The following is a 22,544-nucleotide window of genomic DNA, read 5'->3' as shown; positions in this document are numbered from 1 at the left end:
TTTTCAAGAAACCTTAGATGTTTCCTGGTTGATCAGGTGTCGGTCCAACTTTATTTCGAGCTGTGGAAAAGTTTACGGAGGAAGACGGAATAAGAGAGATTAGGGCCTATAAAAGATTCGTTTCGAGGGGAAAAATCGTTGGCAACTTATCAATCGTGATTCGGTATAAAACTTTCTTCTTCCTAACGACGAGAAATAAACTTGTCAATTAATAATTGGCAAAATACTTTATTGATTATACAAATTTGCAATTCATTTATTATAAAAAATAACGTTAAAAAAGCCCGTTTGAACAGCGCATCCTTTTAAATTCGGTAAGCAAAATTCCAATGTCTTCCGGGATACGGTTTGTCGAGTATTATGTACTTGTAAACGGGAATATATGTGTGTGCAAATCGATTACTGCCAGCCCCTTTATTTAATGCTTCCCAACTCCTGGCAATTCAGGAGTCGCTCGTAAATTCGAAAACTCTACTTGCAGATGTTCATTTTGACGTGCTCGACTAAACGTGACGTCGCGACGCTATTTTCCTCCTTACTGAAATCCCTGAGATACACTAAGGTTCAAAAATATTTCCATATCCATACTTTTCTCGATTCATAGAATACGTGCCTAATTTTTATTATGTCTAAAATCTGAATTTTTTTAAATATATAGATTAGTAGAAATCCTCTATTAATTAGCGTAAGCTGCTAAATATTTATTAAGACTTTTGCTGCCTAACCGAAAAAGCGAGTGACGTAACGTCTAAGTGTTTAGAATTACTTTTCAATATTTTATTATTATATTATATTGAATAAATATTGTCTATTCGTATATGGATTTGGCAAATACTTTTGAACGATGTTGTATAGAGAGTAGTCCTCCCCCGACCCTCGCAGTTTCCCTAAGAAATTCAGGGATTCGTTAGGATTCGGTGCGGTTCCCAGACCAGCTCATAAACCTGACATTCGCCTTTTCATTACCCGACGGTCGCTCTCATTCCACTCGACTTTTTGATCGTTCTTCCATTAAAACAGTTTTTCCATGTTCGCCTTCGCGTACGATCCTCTCGGTAGCTCCATTTGAACGCTCGAAAAATCTTCAAAAAGCTTGATTTCTCTTTGAGAAATTGGTCATTGTACATCGCGTTTGTTCGTAGTACCGCAGGCATGCACTTGCGTCTGATAAAATTTCAATGGTGCATTTAAAACGGGGAACGGTGCTTTAAAACCTCGTGACTGTTTTCATGAACATGGACGAGGGCGGACGAGAGGTTGCACGTTTTCATGTATAAGCGATCTCATTTTTCAAATTTTATACCTGACAAACAGGAGACCGTTAAGTTCGGTCGTGTCACGAACGAGTAGCTGGGATAAAGTTTTTCGTTAGCGGATCGGTAAAATTCGTAGATAAGGGCCTTTATTTCTGCTTCCGGTCAGAAGGTGAATCCGTTTAAAGTGGCCCCCCGGCATTCTATGGAGAAAAGGTAAAAGCCCGGCGATATCTTGAAAATGCTGCCGGCCCTCACCCTTCTCACCCCCTCCGTTTTTCCCTCGCTTCAGCGTCATCATTTATTCCAGCCGCCTATTTACACGCGAAGCCTTCAAAGTCGAGCTTTTCACGAGATAACCTTAGTCCCGGCTTCGGACGAGCCAGGATAACGTCAAAGCGCGTTCGCCAGCAAAGAAGCAAGGAAGGTTACGGTCGGAGGCGACCGATTGAAATAGCCACCGTCAGCACGAGCGGCTACTATTTTTGAGGATGAACGATCAAAACGATCGGAAGCGGCACCAATGCGAAAGTAAATGTCAACCCGGATACCTTCCTGTCCGCGATCAGACGGACACAAGCGAGCGAAAGTTTCGCTTCCCTGGCATTTGCTCGGGAAAAATCTTCAAAGGGTAATGCACCGCGGTCGGCAAGTCGTATTCAATATCACTCTGACAAGTGAGATGAATAAACAGGGGGGAGGGTATTCCCATCGGTGAAATTCTTCTTTCTCTTTTCATCTTTTAGTAATCGTTTCACGATAAATTGATATTAACATAACCAGTCTGCTGATTGATATCTGATTGAGGAATATTATTATTTTTTTCATTGATTCAAAGACGACAAATTAGCCTGTACGTGCAACTGAATAAACAAGTGCATACTTAGAGGGTAATTTACATTTACAAGCGCTCACGGAATCGTGGCCCTCCAAAGATAACAATGTTCTTGAGTAATACCACGAAACTATCCCTTAGAATAATATCAACAATATTAATGCCACTGCTGAGGCCAGTAAACGAGCTATCATTTGTCCCGAGCGAACAAAGATGAAACTAAACAATAGTGCCGATTAAATGTTTCTAAACTTTGAAGTAAAAGAGAAATATCGATGAGGAAGGTAATGATATTCTCCTTTTCGAAACCTGTTTCACCTTTTCTTTCTTTAAAAAATTTAAATGTTTAATTTAAGCGGAAAATCTCTTTCATCTCGGTCACAATTGACCCATCGCCCCATCGTTCGAAAGTAAATGTTTTCATGAAATTTAATTACCGAAAACTATGGAAAAATTGTAACGAAACTTTATCCGGAATTTTATTCATCGATCTGACAGGTAATGGATATCGAAACCGCGTTATCGAGCACCATTTTCCTCACACAATTCTCCAACGTGTAACACCCTATAGAGGTGTAGCAGTGTAGGAACACACCCTTTCGGAGTCTGCTTTCTGTCAGACAGTTGATTGGTGAAACCATTGTTCTCTGAGCCACAGACCTCGTTGTTTGACGGAAATCGTTAATTACTCGCGTAATTAGACCTGGGAATCTCATTTGCATTTGCGTTCTGTACAGGTGCGAAATTTATTGTGAAATTTGTTTGCCTTACTCGGTTCCGCATCGAAATTCGATGAAAAATTTTTCATCTTTCGTTTCATTTCAAAATGTCGAGTCTTTTCATTTCGTGAAAAGTTATCTGCGTGGGTATCCTACCTAACGTGGTCACATAAACCTGCCTTTAAGCGCAGAAGGATACAAATACGCGAATTGACAGCAGGCAACCTCGCGAATCATTTTTTTCTCTCCTACTACAAAGCATCTCTTTCCTCTTCTGTAAAATATTCTTCTCGTTTCCCGTTTTCGCGCCAGCAATCCACGCGTGTCTATCGACTAGACAGTAAAGAAAAAAAAGAGGTGACACTGCTTTCGGAGGGATGGCAGCAGATATCTGGCTATAGCTTTCGTATCAGAAAACGATGATGCAGTCACGATGCAGGGTGAAAAATGACGGGTTTCGAAGGAAGTCAGAGAAATGAAATGCGTGGATTGGTTTAGCCCCGAGCGGCTGCCACGGAACTGGCAGACATTGCATGATGGATTACCAGGCATCGACGACGCTTCACCAACCTCGTTTCCATCTTCCGTTTCCCTTTGATCCGCTCCACCTACGATTCCGTTGCGTCCCGCTTTTATTTTTTTTATTTTCGCGATACCCGACCTGGCAGCTTTCACGATTTTACGCGTGTAATTTGTGATAGACAGGTCTGATCTCTTTCGGTAGAACTGAATAATAGAACTTCTTCTGTCTATGCAGTAAATAACTTCTGTTTTCACCAAATCTAAGAATTATCTTGATAGAATCCCACTGGGTAGATAGTTGGGAATCCTTTGTGCAAGCGGAACTGACTTTCTGTCCCTGTAGAAGCGATCAATCATCGGAATGGCTCCTCGAGGAGCCCGTTACCCTCGCGTTGAAGTTCAGGTCAGAACGGTCGACTCGTAGACGAGCTATACTACGCGAAGTTTATCGCCTCGTTTATTGCTATCTTTCGCTCGTGTTTCCGCTCATATTTGGAGTCTTGGTCGTCCATAAAACAGCATCGAGTGAGATATCCAAGCGTTATATTCGCCGAAGATCGTGTCAGATTTTATCATTCACCCGTCGATGCATCCGCGATGGTCCTCGGGGGGTGGGTGTCGCGTTTCCTCGCGCGGAGGCTGTAATTAAATTCGAATCCAGTGGGCGAACGGGCAAAGTAAATGAGCAGCAGGCATCGAGTCTGCTTGCTTTTCCTCGTCGCCACTCTGTCGTTACCGTCAGTTTCTCCCATTGACATTGGCAGTGTACGAGAGAGAGAGAGAAGGGCAGGTAAAATTGACAGACGTTTGAGCAGAAACGGAAAAGGGTAAACGAGAGAGAAAGGAAGAGGAACGTTGCAACGCGTTCACTGCGTCGACGGGGGTGTTTGCGTGCTCTAAACTCTGTGCCTCGTGTAAATGGTAGCCGCGTCAAGGGCTCAATTAACGAGCGATAACGAACGCCCGTGAGTAAACACACTATGACGGAGAAACCGAACGGATTCCTTCGTAAACCGTGAGCAAACGCCAAAGGATGTCTTGTTCGTTTGATACGCGGAATTTAGCAAACTGACTTTACGAGACATCGTCGTTCAACGACGTCGTCGCCGCCGTCGTCGTCGTCGTCGTCGTCGTCGTCGCTCAGCCGAATTTTCACGGTTTGCTGACGTGGCGGACGTCCGCCTTTTTAGTGGTTCTTTCTACTGATCGCGATGTCCGCGTAGAAAATTGAATTTGGATTCGTTATCGCTAACGAGGGACGATACTCGAGTGGTCTAGATTCAATTTTCCTCTGCTTAACGCGTCGACTGCTATGAGGGTCATCGGTGACCGACGCTGTATATTCAGTATAAAAAGAAAGTTATGCTAGTTATAAAAGGTATCTTAGTAAATTAAAATATTACAACGACAAAATATGCAAAATTATCCGTATGACAGATACATTTCATTTATTAATGATTCGAAACAAACGTGTTCAAATACTTTCGTGTATCACTCTAATCTATGCTTTATCGGATCATGAAACACGAGCGAGATAAATTCGAGTTTTCACTGTATATGGATATAAAGCATTAAAATGTAATCCTATAAAAGCGTCCGCTGATAGCGAGCAAATGCATGCTAATTCGTTTTTAATGTTTATATCGACGTAAGGGACACAACAGAGGAGCATTACGTAATAATGATGATGAACATTCGCTTACTGATAATGTTGTCGCAACTCAAACTTTCACCATTATTATTACTTATTGTTAATAAAATACATTTTAGTAAATTAACGTAATGTATTCAATAATTAAATTATTATTTTAGTAATAACTATAATGTCATTGAAAACTGCGGAACTCAGTATGCCATAAACAAAAAATTGGAAAATTAATTTTGTAAGAAAGTAATTGGAAAGTTTGAATTGAAAAATGGAACTATCCAGTGGTGAATAATTTTGTATTAAAAAATTAATATTTTATGTAAATAATATGACGAGGCACTTGGTAGTAATGGTAAATCAACAAAAACACGTGGGCTGCTAATACTGATGCTTTGTTATGATTACTATGAACGGGCAAGTTGACCTTGCGTGATAATTCCACGCTATGAAAACCAGGCTTAAGTCCTTAAACAGGTTTAATAGTAAGCTGATTAAAGGTAAACAGGAACGTCGAATATTTGGACCTTCGATCAATGCGTACAATTGAGACACAGGGTTGCTTAAAATTAGATATACAATTTTTATTAAAATCATATTATTCAGGGTTATATTGCTTCCAAACACGTTAGGAACGTATTACTTATAATTTTTTACAACATATATCAGTATTTTAAAACAATTATTTAAATTTTTTCTGTTAAATTCGTCATCATTATTACACTGTAACGATTCTAAAAGCAGGCCTTTTTTCTCTCGCAATTATGCGAATGGTACGTTGGAATGTATACACACACATACAGAGGCATTGACACTCATCGTTGTGACGGGATATATGAATCGTCCGTACTTTGCTTCGCAGCCCGCTTCAACCCTCGTGCATGTGTACATAAACTCTCTACGGCTCTCGGGCTGAGCCGTGTATGTTTTAGCGTCTGTGAATAATCAGCAATCAGCAGTAGCTGCGGCAATGGCGGCGGTAACAAATTGCACGTGTACACACACAAACTAGGCATGCAAATTCGAGAACCGAGAGTACCGACTTTGCCCGAATCCCGGGCCTACCAGAGATGTCCCTTTTCGGCTAACGAGTCATGAAACCGCCGCAGAGAATCGACGTATTGCTCTTCAGGGACGTGGAGAATTTTAGGGATGAATAAACCCTCCCTCCCTGCCTCTTTTACATTTTACAAATAAGGGCAGTCGAATTTTTGTTGTTCCTCCTAATTGACACTTTCGCGTGTAAATGCGATTCTTCGGGGAAAATATATCGTGACGTTTAATAAAGTATTTAATATAGAAATAAATAAAAATGAATGAAGAGCAGCAGGGGTGGTAGGAGAATGCTCGGAATTCGTATGAATGTCTATAAAGAGAAATTGCGAGGATGATTGTGTTGTGTGCCTTGAGGTAACAGCCCTTATGGGTGAATAAAGAATCTGGGTCATAAATTTAATATGTACTGAGAAACACAGAAATATGGAAAAGGGGTGTATTCGCTTTATTTATACATCACAATAAGTCGGAAAATTGAACAATGAGAAAATTGACGTCACACTTAGTAGACGGTCCAGAGCGTAGCAAAAAGTGTTAATAAATAATATTCATCCGTATTATTAGCTATCATAAATCATACGGTAACGTATCTTCGTGTTTAACTGGTAACCATCAATGGTTTGTAACGACCTGCCCTTTCCAAAGATCGGCCAACCATCGTTTCTCATGGTCACGGGTTCATGGTCCAGGTAGATAATTGACAGGCTCGTACTCTGCTTCCAGCCTCGAGAATAATTGGTGATTCCTATCAAGATGTCTACCATACGGTTCTCGTTGGTCCAAACAAAATGAGTCCTTTCTAACTTGAGGAATGGTTCAATCCGTAGGCGTTGATCGGCCCAATGTTAATCTGATTTTACGATGAACCACGTGTAAGGCTGTGTTTTCTATTTAGAAGAGACCATTTGATGCTTGGGTCATTTATATCCCTTGATCATAGGGATAAAAATGCAGGCGAAGGGTTCTTGAAGTTTCTAATGATGCTGGAGACACGTATAAACGTATTTATTCTCACAAAGAGCTGAGACGTTTCCATGGACAGTATTGATCATCCAATGCGAGATGGTCGAAATTTAAAATTAATATTGAACTGCAAGAGGCGCGTGAGTACACGATCCGTTGCACAGTGCTGTAGCTGTACGGATTAGCCCCCTTCGACCTGCTTCAGTAGCACCCCTGTTAAGCCAACCTATTCTGTGATCCGCTTTCGCCATTTCAATTTCGTTGTCCCTTCGTGTCGCTCCTCTGGCGAGGTCTTCCGTGTCCTGAGAACATCTACAGCTGCGCCTACAGCGGAGAAAAAGCGAGAAAGACGGATGGATAAAAGCAGACCTCTCTCGAACCTTGAGAAATAACACGGTACACTTCCACCTCAGACTTTGCAACCTTTCCACGAAGAAAGAAGCCCGACAATTCCTTTCTTTTTAGAGTGGTAAATTTAACAAAAATAAATAATCGTTTCAAGAATGAAATTGAAATATTGTCCTAATCTAATCTAACGAAAAAACTTTCTCCAGCATATTTAAGACCATACAAGGGTATCGTTGCCGTTCGATTTCCCCGACTAGTAAAGGAGAAAAATATTTTATCCGGTGTTCGTAATTTACTTTAACCCCCCCATCTGGCAAAGAAAGAACGAGAAAGGAAGGCCGAGTGAAAACGGTAAAGAAGAAAAATAAAAGAAGCGGAAGGGTCTTTTTCTCGGAGAAGACGCGTTCTTCGCGGTTCTTCAGCACAGAAAAATATTAAGCCGCGTTCCTTTTTTCTCCCTTGACTTTGAGACGACAGCCGGCGCGCTTACCATTCGCAGCCTATAATAAATTGTGCATGGCGGAACATTTTAACAGCCTCGTTTCTTTCTGTGTTTAAAGCAGTGCAAAAAAACGAAGGAACAGAGCGAGAGAAATAGACGTAGACGTGGACGGGGACAGAGATGGCGAGGGGGAGGTTGAAAGTGGCGGGAGAAAACGAGGGTGAAATGTCTGGTCGGGGCCGCCAACCCCCCTTAACTCGAAGTGTAGACGGTACTTGCGAAGCATGGAGGGCATAGAAAAGAGAAACTCCAGGTAGAAAACGCCGAAAAGGCAACGTATGCACCGATTCCTTCCGCGGACGCGAAAGCTTTAGGGACTGTTTTTCCCATCCCTTGGCTTGGTCGGCGAACCAAGCCAGTCAGCCTCCGCCATAAATGCACGAGTTTTCATCTTGGCGCAAAGCGTTTAGCCGCGCGTACCACCGCCCTGCAAACTCATTAGAAGCTGAAATAAATACGATCCCGTCGTTCCAACGGCTGGCAAGCTCTGCTTGCTTATAGAGAAATGGTCTTCCTGCTAGACCTCAAAACTTTCTATCTGTCTCGACGTATTCGAACGAAACGGCGGAAAATAAAATGGAAAATATGACGAGGCCAGAGCAGACCGAGCCAGGAATCTAGCTTTTTACAACGTTTATTGATTTTTTCGCTCTGCGTCGTCTTTTTCTTCCTCAACATAACGAGAAATATTTATTCAAAAATTCATTTTTCATTTTAACCCTAACCCAAACCCAATTTTAAACTTTCAATTTTGTCACAATGAAATACATTAATTTAAAAATAATTTTTTAAAAATATTATAATATTCTGTACTTTCATGTAACAGAGATATCGTTTAATTTCCGGAAAATGAGCTATAGATTGAATATCGTTAATGTACATATGGGGAATCGAAGCTGCCCGCCATCTTGTAATTATACGAGTATCGGATTGGAGTCGTATGAAAAGAGTAATTAATGATTGCGCAATCGAATAGCAGATCTTGATACAATTCGTTGGATACGCGTAAAGTCTTTTCTGTTTCAGTTCTGCCCTCTAAAATTGCTGATTAATTAATTTTCACGTGTATACCTGAAAGAGCCCCCGGGTTACCTGTATACATATGGTCAGCGCTAAAAGTGAATACACATTTTGTAAATCCGAAATTCAACTAATGGTTTGATGTTGCGCAATGATAACTAGTAACTGATACCGTTGAACAGCTTTTATTACATTTTTCTTTTAATTATATAGCAACTATATTGCAGAACATTATAATTTGATGCAAAAATACTAATTGAATATTATATTTTATGAAAGCTATCATCGCAATGTTATTTATCTAATATTAAATAATAATACAATATTTAATTACTAAAATAAATGAAAAATTACGTGCTTCGATGGTACCGAGGGTATCCGATTTTTGCCGAACCGAGCAGACGTGGGCAGGGAAGTACGAAGGGAAATCATGGACCAAATGAATTTCACCGAGTGTAAAATAATCGTGGCAAATTGAGCCCCGTGATACAATGGTTCGTTGCTTGGGAAGCTACTTTCTAACCGGAAGCAAGCGTCGATGTTCCCTTTCCAAAGTAGGGAGAATAAGAAAGGGTCGTGAAACGTTGGTTGCCAAGAAAATCCTATTATTAATAATCGTAAGCAGCGATAATTGCTACCGTGGTGTCTCGTTTTATGGTATACGGGGTTACGCAATGCCCACAAACTGACGACCATGTTTCGCGTTAATTATCGGTAACGATCGTAATTTATCAGTGAAAACGCAGAAGCAACCGCCCCGTAGCTCGTTCCCGCGTGTCCTTTTACTCCGTTTACTCCGATTTCTCGGAAAACTGCAAACAAAATGCTGTAATATACTACACTTTGCCACCTTTTTCCCCTTTTTATGGTGACGATTTTACGTGATCATTTATTTCAGAAGGGAACTAATTCACCTTGATTTTATACCGGAAGGAGACTTAATCTTTCAACCCTCGAACGGCAGACCATGGAGAGAGACACAATTTTAATCTAATTTTGTATTTTAAAAATTATTCTTCCAATATATGAAACCCTTTCATTTAGAAATTATACGAAATTTGATATTTTTGACATTCCCCGAACAATCCGCGACATTATCCATATTTTTCTGTCGTCTTGTTCCCCCGAGTAGGAAGAAATAAAAGTGTAAAAGGGCTGGAAGTTCGGGGAGGGGGTTGTAGGTTTCAGAGTCGTGCTTAGCGATGAAATTGCCCTTCAGACGATGCTTCATAACCGTACAAGTTCGAACTGGCGAAGAACGAAAATGAGAGTGCCTGACGTCTCGTACGTCGCCATAATCCAGATGAAACCTGTAGGAATAAGAAATGAGAATATCTAGACAAAGGCATAGCAAGTACTGTTCTGAGTGCACAGCGGAATACAAACTTTCCTCTCTTCTTTTTCACGAGCATGAATACTTTTCTTCGCTGTTATGGCTTCGCATATTCTTCTCGTTTAATTAAAAGCAAAATATATATATCCGAAGTAAGGAAGAGATAGGTTAACGTCTGTAGGATAAAGCGTGAAACTCCTTAGCATATTTAATTAAGAGAAATCGGAAACAGAAGCTTCGATCAAACTCAATTAATGAACAGATGTTTTTGCAGGTACAATTACCAGCCTTCGAGGATTCTTGTTATTTATTATGTTTTGCGGTTATCATTAACTTGCTTTCTCTTTTTTCTGTTTTAGGTGAGTAAAAACAACGTTCTTCTATTATCTACTCGTGCAATTTTATGGGTGAGTCTTGTATTTTCTTTGCTAAAAAATTGAATAACAATGCGATAAGTCGGTGCAAAAGTTAGCCGTATCAAATGAATGAAAGATTAAACCTTGAACATTTTTTATGGATGATTAAAAAGTGAAACATGGTCCGTGAAGATTAGTTCGTGTATATTTTTGTAATGTATACTTATACATTCGTCTTAAAAACAGCTATTTCTGTTGGACCAAGAAATATAGTCTCCATTTAGTCCTCCATAAAACAATGGAGTCAAGATCTGGAATAATACCTTCACCTACACCGTGATAGCTCCCATTCTGGAACATTATTTTCTGAACTGAACATTTTACTTCTCAGCAATTTTACACCAGCACTGTTTCTTTTTATAGAAAGTGTTACTTTAAATTTATAACGTCGCTTTTAGAAATCCATGTATTATTCATACCATATAATTTTGGTAATTAGTAGATTATTGTATAATTATTTATCTATGTGAAACGAAGCGATGAAGTTAACTGCTTTGTGATATTAAATTCTAAGCCTTGGAAGATAAGGCAAGGAAAAAAAAAATTGCAACGAGTGGTCGGCGTTCGAGACAAGAAGGGGTCGGTTTTGGGGTAGTTTCAAAAGTCCTTTTGCGAGTCGCGGTCTGATTCGAGGGTGGTCAGGCGAGTCGGAATGGGTATTTGGTATTCTGACGAAGTAACTTCGGCCTCTTTCCTCTTTTCCGCTCATCGCACATGCACGCCAACTATCTTCCGATCGTTCAAGAGTTTCCCGTGTCTTTCGTCTTCGAAGCGAGTAAATATTTGCGACAACTCCGACGACGACGACGACGACGACTAAAACCACGAGACCGGTTCATAGGGCAAAGGGTAAAATAGAATACTCTGTTCACTCAACTGTTCGCTCCTTTTTTCCTTCGAATACTGAAAATTGTTCATTGATTAAAGTCAAACTTTTCAGATTTTACGTAAGTAAAGTACGTACACGTTTGAATCAAGCTAAAATGGTGTTAAGCTATATACCTTAATTTACTTGGTCTGTAAGCAATAATAGTCTCGTCCTTTGGACAAGAAGCAAAACGAACAGGTCGAGTAGTTTTCCAATTTTTAATTAGCGTTTCTTTACGTAATTTCGAAAGCAATTTCTTAGCGAGTTAAGAAACAGGATGGTCGTAGCAGGGACGAGTTCGATTTAAAGCAACTCGCGGTAAACATTCGAGTTGGAGCAAGTTTCCACACGGTCCCCTTCGTCTTCCAGGACTTTAAGGACGAGGAGTCGTTTTCATCGTTCCTTCTTTCTTTCTTTATTCTACTTCTCTGTCAGTCTTTTGCTCGTTTCCTGAAGTATCACAACTTTGCGAGGACCTTCGATTTGGTCGCAGTTGGGCGGCAGGGAGTTACAGAGGGACGAGGGGGAAGAAGGGGGCGGCGGATGGCGAATCCGCATCAAACGAACCGATTGCAGAAAACTTGTCAAGAGCCCCGACGAAATCCTTCCTCGCTCCTTTCTTTTCCCTTCTCGAAGCCACCCTCTTTCCAACCCTCTCCTACGTTGTCTTCTCTCTCGCTACATCCTCCTTCTTCATTCTTTTTTCCTCCCAATTGTCCTGGTTTTATTCCAGGCCATTGGCCCCGTCGTCCTTACTCGCTGAATCGGTACAAGAATATAGTGGAAAAGTGTACAGCTACGAGATAGGAATCAAAAGACCTCAAAGGATTGAAACAACCCTCCGGGAGATGTTGTTCGTTTTCGATCATCGGTTAGCTGAATGTGGAACACCGAAGGAATTGCTGTATTTTTCGCGCCCGATGGCCACGCTTTCTCCAGAGAATCTTCTTTGATCGTCCCATGGATAGGGTAGCTTCTACTCTTCAAATTGTTTTCCTTTACATCGGGATCGTCTATCGGTAACTTACAGATGGATTCTTGGAATTAGAAATACACGATATTTACGATATTGCTGGTTATTTAGTTATTAACTGTTTTTAGAATATTCAATATTTCTTTTCTTTATGAAAGATGAAATTTTATTTTAATATTTAATTTCTAAACTTATCAGTCGTTAAGGAAAGGCTGCCAAGTCTTAGTAAAAGTCTTATCAGTTTATTCAAGGTAATCATAGGACATTAAATTAATGAACGTAGCTGCTGTTGTTTTGTCACGTGGTTTTCTAAGCGGAAATGTCTCAGGACGCTGGAATATCGTAGCCATTTTACCCTAAGGAGAAACATTTCCTGTGCCAACGTAATTTGGAAAGGGACAAGAAACGACCCCTTTATTTTAGCCTTTAATTTACCTATAAATCTTGTAATACTACAAAACTTTACGAGGGTTCGCGCAAATAATTCAATTATATTCGCACTCACCTGCTTTTAAATTGCTGCACTCTGTATATTATTGCCGGATAAATTTAAACCCGTGGACTGGTCCCCTTGCTATTCTAAAATTATAAGATTTCAAAATTTCACAAATTCCAAAGTCACAGAACTTAAAAATCTCAAAATTACAAAATTCTAGATCCAAAATTACAAAATTTAAAAATTTTTAATGAACTTCAAAGTGATAGGTGATTTTGTAGCAAGAAGTTTTGCAAAAGCATCGATTGGATTCTAAAAATATTTTATAGAATACAGTAAAGAGCGCCGGCGGCTGCTGGCCTGTATTGCCGATAACATCCTAACATCCTTCGAATCCAACGAGCTGTACACCTACACGGATACAGACGACTTGAAAGCAGAGCACATCAACAGACTTACACAAATGCACGTCTCAAGTTCCCGTACCCATCCATCTTACACACGCGTACTACCTTGAAGAAGTTTTATTCTGTAGCTTTCCAACCCCTCTGGCCCATCTTCTTCCTTCGCGATAACGTCAGCCTCCGCAACTGATTGTGAGAGAAGGATGTCGCGCCCTATACGGAACTTCCTTCTACGTTTTCGTTCAGGATCATCCGAGGCAACTTAAATCTTTGACACTTCTCCACTGAGTTCACATCGTTGCTCTTGTATTACATTATTGGAGCAGTTACATTCTTTTATTATCACGCGATTTATCTTTTTATTCTCTTTTAACTTTAATCGTTTCTACAGATTCTTTCGCAAAATCATTCTTCTTTCCTATAATATATTCAAGAAAAATCTAGGCAACATCTCATCACAGTCCCAAAAACGTTTTCATACATATTTATATATGTATGTCTTGGTTTATCTAAATCTGGCAACGATACAAAAGAGCGATAGGATAATGGCACTTACTGCTGCATATGTAAATTGAAATCAAAGAGGCGTATACAGAAGAGACGACACACTTCGTTTCTACTTTCTTCGAGTTCCTAGTTCAATTTCCCTTTCATTGGGTACAATCATATAAATATCGGCACACCTCTGATTCTTACAGAGATCATTCTCTTTTCTTCGACATGACTCTGGATATTCGAAAGGGAGGAGCAGAGAAATAGAACATGTAGTAGGTATACTATCAGCCAAAAGTTTGCTTTAAGATAGGAACTATTAAGATAACAATTTTTGGTTTGATATTCTTTGGAAAGAATGATAATTAAACTCTGTCATATATTTGGATTTTGGAAATTTAGACATATTTATAAATTTGAATCTCTAAGCCTTCAAATTAAAAATTTAAATTTCGAAATTTCATGTACATGTATGTATATTAAATTTTATGATATGAAACAAAGAAAATTAAAATTAGTTTTTTCTAAATTAATTTTTACAATAATTTCTATAGGATCTACTTTCCCTCCATCACAACTTTCCCTGGGAAAGTCTACTACGTTGACAAATGTATTTTGAAAAATGCCGCGAAGATCTATTTAAGTAAACTTTTGGCCAATACTGTATATAGGGGTCTCAAAGCCTCTTTCGTTCTTCAATTTCTGTCTGTCTATCTCGCTTCCTCTTTTTCTCTGGCAAACGAACTATCCGGGACTCGTGTCTCTATTCTCCATTCTTTCCTTGACTGCATTTGTTCCTTATTAGATATTCCGTTTTATTGAACGAAGCCTAGAAGCCTTCCTTCCTTCCTTCCTTCCTGACGCCCCTTCTTCTTTACATCCTTTTGCTTTGTTACATACGAGAATATATATATATATATATACATATATATATATATTCTTCCTCTCTTCTAACTTTCTTGATCCATCCTCCCTCCATCTTTTCTCCACCATCAACCGGTCTCTTCTACTACAAGAAACGCCGCCTCTCGTCCACGACATCATTTTATTCCGCGTCTCGAATTTCAAACGTTATTATTCACCCTTCCGCGAGCCCCTCCGCGAATCTTAGATCTTTCTCGTTCGAGCATTTCCGGTTAGCTGCGCACCCGGAAGCCATTCTTTCTTCTTTTTCTGCCGTTCGACTCTTAGAAATGTTTCATTCGGCTATACGTCAATTCCATTTCTCCTTTCGAAAAGAGAGAGAGAGAGAGAAGGAAAGGACACACGAGTGGGTGCAAGGGAAATGGTAGATAGGTAAGAGGAAGAAATTTCTTTGTACGTTCAATCGAGGATCACAAGCGTATTTTTGATCAGGAGATTACTAGATAGGGTTTTTGATCGTCACTCGGAGAAATGGGAACGATCTTGAAAGTGTTGTAATGCAATATGATCATCATGTTACTGGTCATATTTGATTACGAGGAAATCGGGACACTGAATGGTTGTAACCATTACCACGACGTAAATGATTTTATCTTTCAAATTTTCTCTCTTTATTACTAAGAGTCCGGGAACGAGAAATGTAACAATATCTGATCATCCGAAATTGGTCGTACCCTTCTCACGATGTTCTTGATCCAGGCAATCATAGTCCTGTGGCCATCATCCAGAAATGACCGTTACAAATCCTTTCCCTTGGAGTGGCTACAGCATCTTGTACATTTCTTTGATTTCTTTTCTCATTTTTCTCCTCTCACCTTCGATACGTATCCAAGAGTTTTTCTTCCCCTCCCCCCGGTACTCGTCGTGAATCTTCCCTTCCTGTATCTCTCATCTTCCCTCTGTCTTCTTCTTGACGCTTTTCCCTCGGACCTGAACGGCCGATTATGTCAGTCGAAGTTAAAGCCACGTTTGTTTATCTGATGCCACGTTATAAGTAGAGACAGACAGGCAGGCTACCGGTTCGCGAGCTACCTATCCGAATGAAACGGTAAGATAGATAAAGGATAAGAAAAGGAGAGAAAGTGGCAGCGTGCTCTGTCCTGTCGCTCGAGGCGAGGACGCCACCTCCTTCGGAGAACAGTTTAGTTACGATGAATGGACCGAATGAATCACGCGAACCAATTAAGGATTACAGTAGACGATGCTCCAGCCACTGCTGGCAAGAGATAGAGAGAAAGCAAGAACCGACTCCTCTGTGCTTCTTCACGCCTGCTTAACCTTCCCTAGATCCCACTTAATTGCAACTGCTAAATATACTTTACCGATCGGATGTTACCGTCAATTTTACTTACGACGCATTCAACGTCAACCGAATCGACAATTCAACGGAGTAGTTTCGTCATCTATTTGTGGAAAGTTTAATTTTAATTTCATGTGATTTAAAGTAAGTTAAGGAGGTCTAAAGGGTAATAAAATAACAAGTTTATTATCATTGCTAATAAATAAACTATTAGTAGATTTTATCGCGTTTCAACCGTAACCAACGAGTACCAGTTTGTCTTATGTAAATTTACGACGATTTTGAAACAAGTGGGTGTTGTAACCATTCTTTTTCTATGTCTAAAACCAATTTACTTTATCTGACAATCTATCTTCGACACGGCCCATTCGTCCACGGTTTTCCTTTCTTTTATCTGTAACGAGATCACCTGCTACGTGTTATGACTCTAATGCAGTTAAGCTTTAAACGACTGACTGTATGTATACCTACGAAATAACTCAATACATTCCATGATCTTGATAATGTTTAGAATTTTACGTCGTCATACATTCAAGAATGAGCCCAGCATGCTATCCCACCCCCTCACATTAGTATTCATAAAAACCTTATTCCTCGGATCTTAATCTTTGTGATTTCTTTCAATTACCGAAGGATTCTAATAAATTGAAACTTGCGTCGAAATTCTATCACAGTATCAATAATTCATCGATACTTTATTCTATTAATGAAGTTAAAGTATTTACTCTTGCGCAGAAAAAAGATGGGTCTGACTATACGTTGACCTGGATCACTTGAAACCGAAAAAGGAAGCGTTCGTAAACGCAGTCTCATCAATTCCCGAACAGACTACTTAAACCGTTCGAAATCCGGACCTAATCTACTGTCTGGCAGTAGTCCTCGCGCGACGTCCTCTTTCGCGGACCTCGCTCGAGGGTGTTCGACGCGAGAAGCCGACACCTCGTTTTCGAACCGAGTAGGGAACACTCTCGGCGGGCGCCGATTTAGGGGATGAAACACGGAAGTAGCGTTACCCTCGTATAGGTGCACGCATCCTTGTATAGGAAAAGGGTAAAGTAGGGAAGGTGGGGGGTAACAATAGCTAGGAGGACTAGAAGCAGGAGGACGACGTCGACGACGACGACGACGACGATGTCAGCTACGTCGTTGACGACGGCGCATTGTCACTACGGCGCGGCACGCATGCGCCGAGTCGAAGTAACAGCCGCGTACTCGGGTCGAATCGGGAAGCCGAGTCAGTGCATTGCCAGCTCCTGAACCGCGAACGTTCGATTCGCGCAGCTACCCGTAATTCTAATCCGCGAGTCTATCCCCCCCCCCTCCCTCTAACTGATTAACACGCACAATGTTTCCTTCTTTCGATCAGACTCGAAAGCTTCTCCTCCGTTCGCGTTCTCTCATCAACTGACACGGTGTGATTCTTTTCAACTGGGGGGATAAGAAATAATAACACGAAACCAGCAGTGTAGGACGTTGACGTGCTTTATACATACATGTGTTGTGCGACAGGATACACCGGCTGCCTTTGGATATACCCGTTCAGTTGCGACTGCATTCCACAACCGAAAGACGTGCTTTTCTGTCAATGATGATGATCTGGTGGTGATTTAAGAGTGTCGTGCTGTGCTCTGGTGTTTAATGACACAGGCAATCGGTGTTCTTATGGCGATTTAGATGTACCAATTAGGTGAGTGTTGTTATTTCATTCAATTCGGGTTGGGTCTTAGGTGACTTGTCGTGTTTTTACGTGATACCTCGTCTTAAATCGGATCGTCTCCCCACCACGCCCACCGTTTGACCGCTCGCTCGCTGGACCGAAACTTGCTACGCCGGAAGTTGACGGAACGGTCATTTTTTTCGTTTCTCCCTTTTTTTAAACGATACGCGCCCTGCTTTGTGAACCGTTTTCGAAGGATTGATTGGTGCGCCGATGGGTGGGAATGGATCACGGTTCGAATAGAACCGGGTTTATAGAATTTTATTGAAAGAATCTAACCGACGCTCGCGTATATGAAAAATGTGCTCTATGGAGTTGAGTGATTACTTTTTTCCAGAGCTCTGAAAAAACGAAGCGAATGTTGAAAGTTTTTGGATTCTGATGCATTGAAACAAAAATTTTACGTCAAATGGGGGTTGAATGAAAAGTCAACTATTTTTAATGTTATTTTGATTGCTGTGAAATTTTTATGAGAAGAAATTTGACTCACAGTGATCTCCAAGGGCTAATTCTACATTTTTTTTAAATTTATTAATTATTTTATTTTTTATGTTAAATTGAATGTCTTAGAATAATAGTAAAATGATGAAAAATATCTTTATTCTGAGCTGTATTAAGAATATACGCATTTATCTTGTTAAATTGCATCGTACAAAGATTCATAGATAAGGAACAAGTAAGTTAAAGGAGTAGCGAAACCTTTCGAATCGTGAAAGTCGATTAACGAGCTCGTGAATTAGAGGGAGGTACGATAAAAGCAGATAAGATTCATTATTTATTACACTGCTCTCACGACACGAGTGGTATAAATCATTTTCAAACACGAAAGTCATTGTGACAATTGTTGCGCGTTGTCCTTTCGCTACTTTTACTTTCAGTCAGAATTAACTCTTAAAATATTGCCGTTACATAATATATTAAACGTATAAATTAATTCCCTTCTTTACTGACGGGGTACTTTTAAAAAATTCTGGTAACTTTAGTTACTAGTATAATTATTTGAATTATTCAAATAATTATTAATGATAGTCCTCCGTTACTTATTAGAACTATTTCAAATTCACAAAACAAAATATTGTACTCCAAATTCTTCGAAATATCTTAGAAAATGAACAGACGATGAATAAGATATTTTAATTATAGAAGGCAGTATTGTCGTCATTGAGTGAATCATGTGTAATGATTGGAGTCGGTTCGTCGATCGGCAGAACCTTTGACCACTTTCTTCGACGGATGAAGAGGCCGAAGAGGAAGCACGCCGGTCGACCTTTGCTCTTCCTTGCAATTTATTTTCAACGTCTGCTCATAAATGGTACGCATCAATACGAGCATTGTACATTGTTGGTACGATGTTTCGATGTAATGAACGTATTGTACGGCCGGATAACGTTAATGAGCGAAATTAACGACGATTTTCAAATTAGAACAACTTTTAAAATATCAACCTCCTGATCGAGAAATTTTATCGAAATGAATTACACAAATCGCGTGATGGAGCGTCTAACGTTGTTAGTAGTTCACGCGATATCGAATGATTTTTCCCCCTCTTTTCACCCAAAGGTAGGTCTCAAAGGGTTGATGGTCTTAGGTCGCAGAAATCTTCATTCGGCCCTGGTTCTAAGCGAGTCGTATTTTTATTTCCGCATGAATATGTATTCGCGCTATAAATAGATCATAAATTATTATTCGTTACGGCTGTACAAGAGTTTCGAGTGGTAGCTGAATTTTATTGGTAATTCTGTTGTCGCGTATGGTTTTCTACGTGACAGGAGGCCTAATGGTGTGCCTGTAGGCTAAACACGCCCTACCTTGGCTACCTACTATTACCATATCCTGCTCAATTTCGCCTTTCTACTTCGCACCACCTCGCGTGGCTCCCTGTACGGGTCATTATTTTTCGCGTAACTATTTTCGTAGCTGCCAACGGCACGTGTGACACGCTACCGCACAAACGCGCTGTCGCTTTCGAATAGAGAGCCTGACTAGTGTTTGTTCGCGTTTAAATGCTACCAATAGGATTTGGACTTGAGATCTTCGGATTTGTAGTCAAACATCTTATCCACTTTGCTACGGTCTACTGTCAAGTTTAATACAACTCTATAAAAGTGTCGTCGTAAACTTAAAATTACAATAATCATAAATTTTACAAGATGTCATTCTCAGTTTATCGAATTATCGACAACATTTCGATATTATCGTCCATATATTCTTACGTCCATAACCGGTACATCTACCCTAGTGTCTTAAAGACGATTGAAAGTTATTTACTGTCCGACAAGTTGAGAACAAACGATAAATGACTACGATTAAAGGTTCTCGGTAGCGTGGCAATCAATTGCTCTTGATAGAACGGATCAGTGAATACGAGAACGAAGCACTCCTTTGGTCTGGCCGCCTATTAAAAATACTTAACTTGGCCGGTCGTCGACCCATGCTTCGTCGATAGCATCGACATGCAAATGTAGTCCGCGTGTGCCTACATATTTATGCATTCTTCGATTCTAACACTCGTTGCCTTTATTCGACTCGATATCACCGCTTACGTTCCCTTTCTAACCGAGTCTCATTACGAAAAACGACCAATCAGTATTCACACCGTCGATTTACCTAACCGAGACTTTTCAAACGACCATTTTTGCCACGTGCTACGCGATCTAACGTGCGAGCATTGAACATGCATTGGGTAATTATAGGCAGGGCACACGTGTTATTTACAATAGCGTAAGTAGGATGTTTTTCTCGTACGGGCTAGATCACTTAGAAATTCGGCAATTTTTGGAGTATGGGGAATTTTGGAATTTTTTAATTAACGTATTCTTTTTTAAATAGAAAAGTATTGTCCATTATTTTAGAAGTTGTATAAATGCAATGTATTACATTTTTCACATGATTTATTTTACTACAAAGACTTTAGAATTTTTTTAATTTATATGACACAGAAAATGCTTCGAAAAATGATTATATACCAGATTCTCTATGACAGAACAAATGGAAAATCCATTATCATTTAAAAAGCGATATAAAATTGCATATTCTCTAATGGACAACATTTTCTTCCTACGAAAAACCAATTCTGTTTTAAAAATATTAATGGCACGTTTATGTAGACATATTCGTCAAGCTTGAAGCTTCAAATCGATACGTCATAAGTATTGCTTCAGGATACTTTTATGTCATGAAATTGTATCAGACTTACCATATTCACACCTGTTTAACTTTTACTCAATTTTTCCCTTTAAACGGCTAGTATACATTTGCATTCTTGATATCGGAAGAAAAGAGGAAAATGTGTTACGGTGTAACGCGATATTGTGCTTACGAAATAAAAGGGCGACCGTATCATTTTCCTAAGGTAACATTCCGAGGGAAAGGTTGAGTAAAATGTCGTCGAATTGGAGGGTGGGCGTGAAACGACAGATCGTAGGCATCAGGACGTAGGTGAAAAGAAAAAAAAGAAAATGGAACGACGGACAGTCGCATTTAAAAATGCAATCAGGATAATAGCGATGTGAAGGAAGGAACGAGTCTCGGTTCCTCTTTAATATGTCTCTGTTAGTTTCCTTCACGAGAGTTACCCTCGCCGCCGGTTGTTTCGTCATCTCTGCATCCCTCTTGCCGAGCTTCTTCCCCCTTGTGCACCGATTTGCTCGCCTTCCGACACGTGTTTGCCCGTGAAACACGCTCTTTGTCCCTCGCCTCGGCTTTAATTTATTAAAAGCGCGAAAGCTAACGTCTGCCGGAGGAAATTATGGGAACAAGTGCTGGGAAATCACGCGGGTGCCAGGCAAATATGAAAGAAAGAGATTTTTCAAACGGAATAAAATGGTATTGTGGAACACTGATTATCTAAATGTTAATTATATGAATATTATGCGAATGTATTATTGAATAATTTATGTTATGAAAATTAATGTTATTTTACTATTTTTACCATTTTTTGGCATTCTTACCATTTTTACTATTTTATCATTTTACCAATTTATCAATTCACTATTTTTACATATGCGAACTTGAACTTAATAGTTGTAAATTGGAGTTAATTAAGTGTCGTAATTGACTTGTTTTTATCTCGTGTAAAAAGTTGGATTTTTTAAGAGCTGCGTCATTATGCTAGTAAACGAGTTTCAATGAAACTTGTTGAAAGGTTTCAAGCATTTTAACCGTGAAGTTTCATATAGGAACTAAGTAGATCTCTTTAGATATGAAACGAAGTTCGTACAATTGTCGCAAAGTTCACTTTCATGAGGGAACAATATTTTTAACTAGTGATCTTGAAACATTACTTTCTTCACGAGCCGAACTTTCCATAAAAAGTTTTCCCCGGTAGAGAATAACTTTTGTTATTTTCAAACAGCATAAAACTCTGTCTATAAAGAAAGTATGACTATCGTATCTAAAGTAGGAACAGAGTTGAACATTATTCTGTTATTGCATTACTCATTTATTATTTCGTAGAGATGTAGAATATAATTTTGCGGAATTATATTTCGAGATTTTTGTATAATTACATAAAAATTTCAATGAAATCAGTGTCCCAAAGGACATGCACTGCTTTCACGAGATTCCCTCATTTGTCATATTGATTTGACTTTCGTCATAAAACCACCTTGAAATGCAAGCCGTCCTATTTTAATCTCCCCTAGCACGGTGGTATTTTTATTCGAATTATCTCAGCCAGTCCGTCAAAGGAGTACAGCAAGTACATTAATTTCGGGACGACACCCCGGACACAAACTTACACACGAGCCATGTGTGTACGTGTGTGGTCGCGTATAGGTGGTCCGGAATAGTGACCACGACACGGTATATAGCGACGGC

The 22,544-nt window shown here is 39.8% G+C and overlaps 1 protein-coding gene across 5 annotated transcripts in view; it reads left to right on the top strand.

The window, feature by feature from the left end:
- LOC114879610 (teneurin-m) overlaps positions 1 to 22,544 on the top strand; it is a 237,706-nt gene that overhangs the window by 89,540 nt on the left and 125,622 nt on the right. For 2 of the 5 annotated variants that reach the window (XM_046285255.1, XM_046285254.1), the window contains exon 1: positions 17,298 to 17,696. The exons of the other annotated variants lie outside the window; for them this stretch is intronic. In XM_046285255.1, the coding sequence (XP_046141211.1) occupies positions 17,684 to 17,696 (13 nt within the window). In that variant the 5' untranslated portion in view covers positions 17,298 to 17,683. Of the gene's footprint in view, positions 1 to 17,297; positions 17,697 to 22,544 lie in introns of those variants that run through there. 5 annotated transcript variants of the gene reach the window in all.

This window comes from Osmia bicornis, chromosome 3, assembly GCF_907164935.1.
Source record: "Osmia bicornis bicornis chromosome 3, iOsmBic2.1, whole genome shotgun sequence".
NCBI classification, from domain to species: Eukaryota; Metazoa; Arthropoda; class Insecta; order Hymenoptera; family Megachilidae; genus Osmia; species Osmia bicornis.
The sequence above is the reverse complement of the archived record's forward strand: the minus strand, read 5'-3'. Positions and strand labels throughout refer to the sequence as shown.